The sequence below is a fragment of the Gopherus flavomarginatus genome, chromosome 3, assembly GCF_025201925.1.
Source record: "Gopherus flavomarginatus isolate rGopFla2 chromosome 3, rGopFla2.mat.asm, whole genome shotgun sequence".
NCBI lineage: Eukaryota > Metazoa > Chordata > Testudines > Testudinidae > Gopherus > Gopherus flavomarginatus.
Genome location: NC_066619.1, coordinates 239,600,306 through 239,606,376, shown reverse-complemented (window position 1 = coordinate 239,606,376; position 6,071 = coordinate 239,600,306). Strand labels below are relative to the sequence as shown.

The following is a 6,071-nucleotide window of genomic DNA, read 5'->3' as shown; positions in this document are numbered from 1 at the left end:
CCTTGTCTCCACCAGTAGATTTAAATGGAAGTTGGAATACCTTAAGATGAGTTACCCCTAAGGCATCAGCTAAAATAACTTTCAATTTGACTTTAAACTAAGTACAAAGATGTTGTACCGTGGCAAGTAAAAGGGACCTAAACAAACCAAGCTAGGTGAGAACAATGGAACCGATCAAACTCAAGTCATACATAGGCCTCAGGCAGTGCAGTATTCACTATACACTGAATGAGATCCCTTGTACAATGATCTCTGTAAATATGATTTTGGAATTCTCACCAACAAAGAATGCATTTCTCACCCACAAGGGGCACTTTCAGGTATAAGACACCTGGACTTGGAATTCTTTCAGTATGAAATTCTGTCAACTTTTCGCATCTACCACCCTCTGAAAGCTGTCTTTAGAAAGGACTATAGTGTCACTGGCTTGGGCCGTCAAGCAAGTAAAATTAATCGCACTGTTAAACAACAATAGAATATCATTTATTTTAAATATTTTTGGGTGTTTACTACATTTTCAACTTAATTTCAGTTACAGCACAATACAAAATGTACAGTGCTAACTTTATATTTATTTTTATTACAAATATTTGCACTGTAAAAAAACAAATTGGATTTTTCAATTCACCTCATACAAGTACTGTACTGCAAAGTCTTTACCATGAAAGTTGAACTTACAAATGTAGAATTATGTCAAAAAAAAAAGTGCACTCAAAACAGCCTGAAACTTTAGAGCAGGGCTCGGCAACCTTTCAGAAGTGGTGTGCCGAGTCTTCATTTATTCACTCTAATTTAAGGTTTTGTGTGCCAGTAATACATTTTAATGTTTTTAGAAGGTCTCTTTCTAAAAGTCTGTAATGTAGAACTAAACTATTGTTGTATGTAAAGTAAATAAGGTTTTTAAAATGTTTAAGAAGCTTCATTTAAAATTAAATTAAAATGCAGATCCCTCCAGACTGCTGGCCAGGACCCAGGCAGTGTGAGTGCCACTGAAAATCAGTGCGCGTGCCGCCTTTGGCACGCGTGCCATAGGTTGCCTACCACTGCTTTAGAGCCTACAAGTCCACTCAGTCCTACTTCTTGGTCAGCCAATCATTCAGACAAACAAGGTTGGTTACAATTTGCAGGAGATAATGCTGCCTGCTTCTTATTTACAATGTCACCTGAAAGTGAGAACAGGGGGTTTGCATGGCATTCTTGTAGCTGGTGTTGCAAGATGTTTACATGCCAGATGCACTAAAGATTCATGTGTCCCTTCATGCTTCAACCACCATTCCAAAGGACATGTGTCCATGCTGATGATGGGTTCTGCTTGATAATGATCCAAAGCTGTGTGGACTGACAGATGTTCATTTTCACCATCTAAGTCAGATGCCACCAGCAGAAGGTTCATTTTCTTTTCTGGTGGTTTGGGTTCTGTAGTTTCCGCATCAGCATGTTGCTCTTTTAAGACTTCTAAAAGCACGCTTCAGATTTTAGACAGCACTTCAGATTCTTAAAGCTTGGGTCAAGTGCAGTAACTATTTTTAGAAATCTCAGATTGGTACCTTCTTTGCATTTTGTCAAATCTGCTGTGAAAGTGTTCTTAAAATGAACATGTGCTGGGTCATCATCCAAGACTGCTATAACATGAAATATATACAGAATGCACGTAAAACAGAGCAGGGGACATACAATTCTCCTTCCAAGGAGTACAGTCACAAATTTAATTGATGATTTTTTTTTTTAATGAGCATCATCAGTATGGAAGCGTGTCCTCTGGAATGGTGGCCAAAGCATGAAGGGGCATATGAATGTTTAGCATATCTGGCATCTAAATATCTTGCAACGCCAGCTACAAAAGTGCCATGCAAACACCTGTTCTCCCTTTCATGTGACATTGTAAATAAGAAGCAGACAGCAGTATCTCCCATCAATGTAAACAATCTTCTTTGTCTTAGGGCTTGTCTACATCACAAAGTTGCAGCGCTGGTGAGGGGGTTACAGCGCTGCAACTTAGGAGGTGTACACATCTGCAGGGCACCACCAGCGCTGCAACTCCCTGTTTGCAGCGCTGGCTGTACTCCCGTTTTGTCTCGGGTGTAGAGGATCCAGCGCTGGTGATCCAGCGCTGGTAATCAAGTATAGACACTTACCAGCGCTTTTCTTGACCTCCGTGGAATAAGCAGGTATCCCAGCATACCTGAGGAAGCCTCTGGTAATCAAGCAGGTCTCCTTCCCCGGCTTGCTCTCGCGTTCCCCGAACCCCGAGCAAGCAGGTCTCCTTCCCTGAGGTTTGCTGGGTGGTTCGGGGAACGCAAGAGCAAACCGCGGGGAAGCTGGTCTCCTTTCCCGGTTTGCTCTCTCGTTCCCCGAACCCCCGAGCAAGCAGGTCTCCTTCCCTGCGGTTTGCAAGGGGGTTCGGGGAACGCGAGAGCAAACTGCGGCGAAGCTGGTCTCCTTTCCTGGTTTGCTCTCGCGTTCCCCGAACCCCCCTTGAAGCCGCCCAACAGCGCTGCAGTGTGGCCACATCTAACACCACTTGCAGCGCTGGTTGCTGTAAGTGTGGCCACTCTGCAGCGCTGGCCCTATACAGCTGTACTAATACAGCTGTAACAACCAGCGCTGCAAAATTGTAGATGTAGACATACCCTTAGTGACTGGCAGAATAAGAAGTAGGACTGAGTTGACTTGTAGGCACTAAAGTTTTATACTGTTTTATTTTTGAGTGCAGTTACGTAACCAAAAAAATCTGCATGATAAAGAGATTGCACTTCATTACTTGTATGAGGTGAACTGAAAAATACTATTTCCTTTATCATTTTTACAGTGTATATATTATGAAGTGAGCACTGTGCACTTTGTATTCTGTGTTGTAACTGAAATCAATACGGAAAACATCCAAAAATATTTAATAAATTTTAATTGGTATTCTATTGTTATGTGTGATTAATCATGATTAATTTTTTGAGTTAATCATATGAGTTAGCTGCAATTAATTGACAGCCCTAGTTTGGGCATTTTAATCCAATCTGATTAACACTATTCATAGCTTTCCATCCTGGACTAGAGATTACTGGAGACAATTAATCTCATTTGTATAGTTGTTTTAAGGGAAAAACCCTCAGCGGGAAACCATACCATGTTCTGTGAGGAATAAGCCTGCCCTGGAATGTATAAGCAGGTGGACACTGGTTTGACTCCGAATTGTCTGGGTAAAGGCCATCACTATAACGAGGGGAAGGAATGCGTTACAATTAAAAGTGTAAATATAAATGTTTAATCAGAAATACAGCACTTTCAAACCACAAAGAGAGCAGAGCTGGGATGGTTCAGAGCACTTTAGAGTCAGGTGTTTAATGCTTGTCTCTATGTTAGAAAAGCAAAAACTCAGCATGTGCTAGTCACTGAAACTGGTTGAAGGAAAGAGAATTCCCTGTTCCTGCATGTTAGTAGTGACCCATTCCTTTTAATGTAAGATAAATGTAAATGTAGACCTGGCTATAAGTGAGCTATTACACATGCCTGGGTCTCATTGACTTCAGGGGATCTTAACTGGTGAGTAAGGAGAGCAGGATCTGGCCCTTACGGTATAGTGATGTGGGGATGCTGAGAGCTATTTAACCAAACTGTATATAATGGAAACCACTTCAAGCCAGCCGCATCCCCAGCACCCTAGTTCTAGCACCTATGATGGGACATGTCGGAGTGACTTCCTCTGGCATTTATGGAAATTGTTGCCTACTCACAAATAAGAATATTCTTTTCTGAGAAATCAACTAGTTCATGACTCCCTGACTTCCTTGATGACCTTTCTCTCCCCCTCTCCCCTCCCCCTGCCCCTATACACAAACAGGTCATTGTAAAGATCATAGAATAACAGGCCATTTCAGAAAATGCAATAGAAGTTTTAAAGCATGTTCTTCGTGGGTCCAGCAGCCAAGTGTTTGAGTAAAAAAAGAAAATATAGAGCATAAGGAATTGAACTATCACCTAAGAGGCCAGCACAGAATGGCATTTCAGATCTTTCCTACCAGACACTTACATTTGAGACCTCCTACAATGGGAAAGTTCTGTATAGTGCAAGGATCTGAGCCCCCTGGAAACTACAGTGTTTCCAATTATTGAATTAACAATTCTAACATAGTTATCCAGTAGAGATGAATTTTCCCTTGTTATATTACTATGTTAATACTAAGATAACAAAGGTCACAGCTCCAGTCTGGGTTCTTCACACACTGCAAGAGTTTGATCACTCAAACCAGCCTCCCCTGCAATTCATGTCCTCATTCCCTTGTTTTATATTTTGTTAAACTCTTAAAAAAAATTAAGCCAAAAAATGCAGTGCTGTACTTGTTTTTTGTTTTTATTATCAACAATCAGTTAATGGTACACTCTTGGAAAACTATATGCACATGTAGAAATATTTCCCCTTTTAAATAGAAGCATTCATTTGAACCACATATAAATAAATCTGAAAACCCTGAACATAATTTATGACGATTATGCTCACAAACGTATTCCAACAGGAAGGGAAAAATAAAAGACGACATGCAACTGATAATAAAAATATATACCATTATCTGAAGCTGGTCTCTCGAAACGCAAAGTAACCGAACCCGTGAGAACCTTCTTTCTCCATCAAGACACGCCATAGAGACTACGAGGAGGGAAAACATTATTTATACGGTCATCTAGAGTAGACAAGTTTGTACTGATATTAACACTATACAATCGAGTCACAGACCACAGCTGTAGAAAGACACAGAAGGGGTTAAAGCATACGTGTCCACATTCAACTAATAGCTAGATCTTTGTGCCTTTTAAAAGAAATTTAAAAAAAAAACCCTAAACGGAGATGCCTAAAACCTGCGTGAGCCATGTAATCAGAATACTTAATAATAAATACAGTCCATGCCCGCGGCCAGGAGGCGAGTCCTAGGGGGCCGGAGACCGGGGACCTGCTGCCGGCCCAGGACTGGGCGCTGCGGGACGATCAAAGAGAACGTGGGCGTTGAAAACCGAACGGGGCGAGTGGAAGCCGCTGGAGGACAAGCGCGAGCGGGTGGCCGGCAGGCCTAGGAAGCCCGCGCGCCGGCCTGGGACTTGGCAGCCGGAGCGGAGCGCGAGGCGGCGTTGCAGAACCTCGCGGGTCCTGACGCCGCTGCAGCCTGGCGGAGCCTCCCCCGGGCCAGGGGAAGACGCAGGGGCGCCTCGGCTCACGTCAGCGAGTCAGTGGCCCCTGGCCCGCCGCGCCGCGCGGGGCTCGTGCTCAGTCCGGGCGGCCGGCGGGAGCCCCGGCCCGGGCTCTCCCGTGCCCCCGCCGGCGCTCAGAACATGGCGCTCTTTACGAGGCTGCCTTTGGCGCCGCTGGGTCTCTGCAGCGAGGAGAGCACGCTGGCGAACGGGCCCCCCAAGGAATCCGGGATCGAGGTGATGGGCCCGGGCCCGGGGGCCCAGCCTTGCCCGGGCCCCGCCGCCGCCAAGCCGCCCGCTGCCGCTCCTTTGCCGGGCTCCCCGCCGGGGCCCGCCGCTCCCGGCCCCCCCGCGGGGCTGGGGCCGCCCCCTCCGCAGCTCGGGGTGGGGTTGGGGTTGGGCCCGGGCCCGCCGGTGCTGTCCGGGTCGGTGCTTTTCGCCTCTTTGCTCTCGTCGTCCCGGGACGAGTCGGATTTTTTCCCCGTCGAGCCGTTCTTCGCCGCGGCCGCCGCGGCAGCTGCCGCCCGCTCCTGCTTGCGGAACTTGGCCCGGCGGTTCTGGAACCAGACCTGCGGCGGGGGCAGCAGAGCGTTAGGGGGAGCCAAGGCCCCAGCGCACCCCGCCCCGCCCGGCCCCGGCGGGTGCCTGGGGCTCAGCCGCCAGCCGCCGGGGAAGGGACCTACGTTCCCCCGTGAAGCCGGCCTGGCCCTTAGCCCGAGCCTGGCCCTGGCGCTCTGCAAACGGGCTCCCCTCTTGTTCTTCGGGGTCATTACAAATCAAAGCCGTAAGGTCGAGAAGCCCCCAAACGGGGGGATTGAGTGGGGGCCCGAGATCAACCTGCCCCGTGTATTTACTGAGAAATTGTAAAACGTGTCAATGATCTCTGACTATAAGCA

The 6,071-nt window shown here is 46.8% G+C and overlaps 1 protein-coding gene across 1 annotated transcript in view; it reads right to left on the bottom strand.

Annotated features, from left to right (window-relative positions):
• Positions 1-5,309: 5,309 nt before the first annotated feature.
• Positions 5,310-6,071, bottom strand: part of PHOX2B (paired like homeobox 2B) — a 2,493-nt gene continuing 1,731 nt past the window's right edge. Inside the window, exon 3 of the mRNA XM_050948019.1 lies at positions 5,310-5,744. Within this exon, the coding sequence (XP_050803976.1) occupies positions 5,310-5,744 (435 nt within the window). The remainder of the gene's footprint in view (positions 5,745-6,071) is intronic.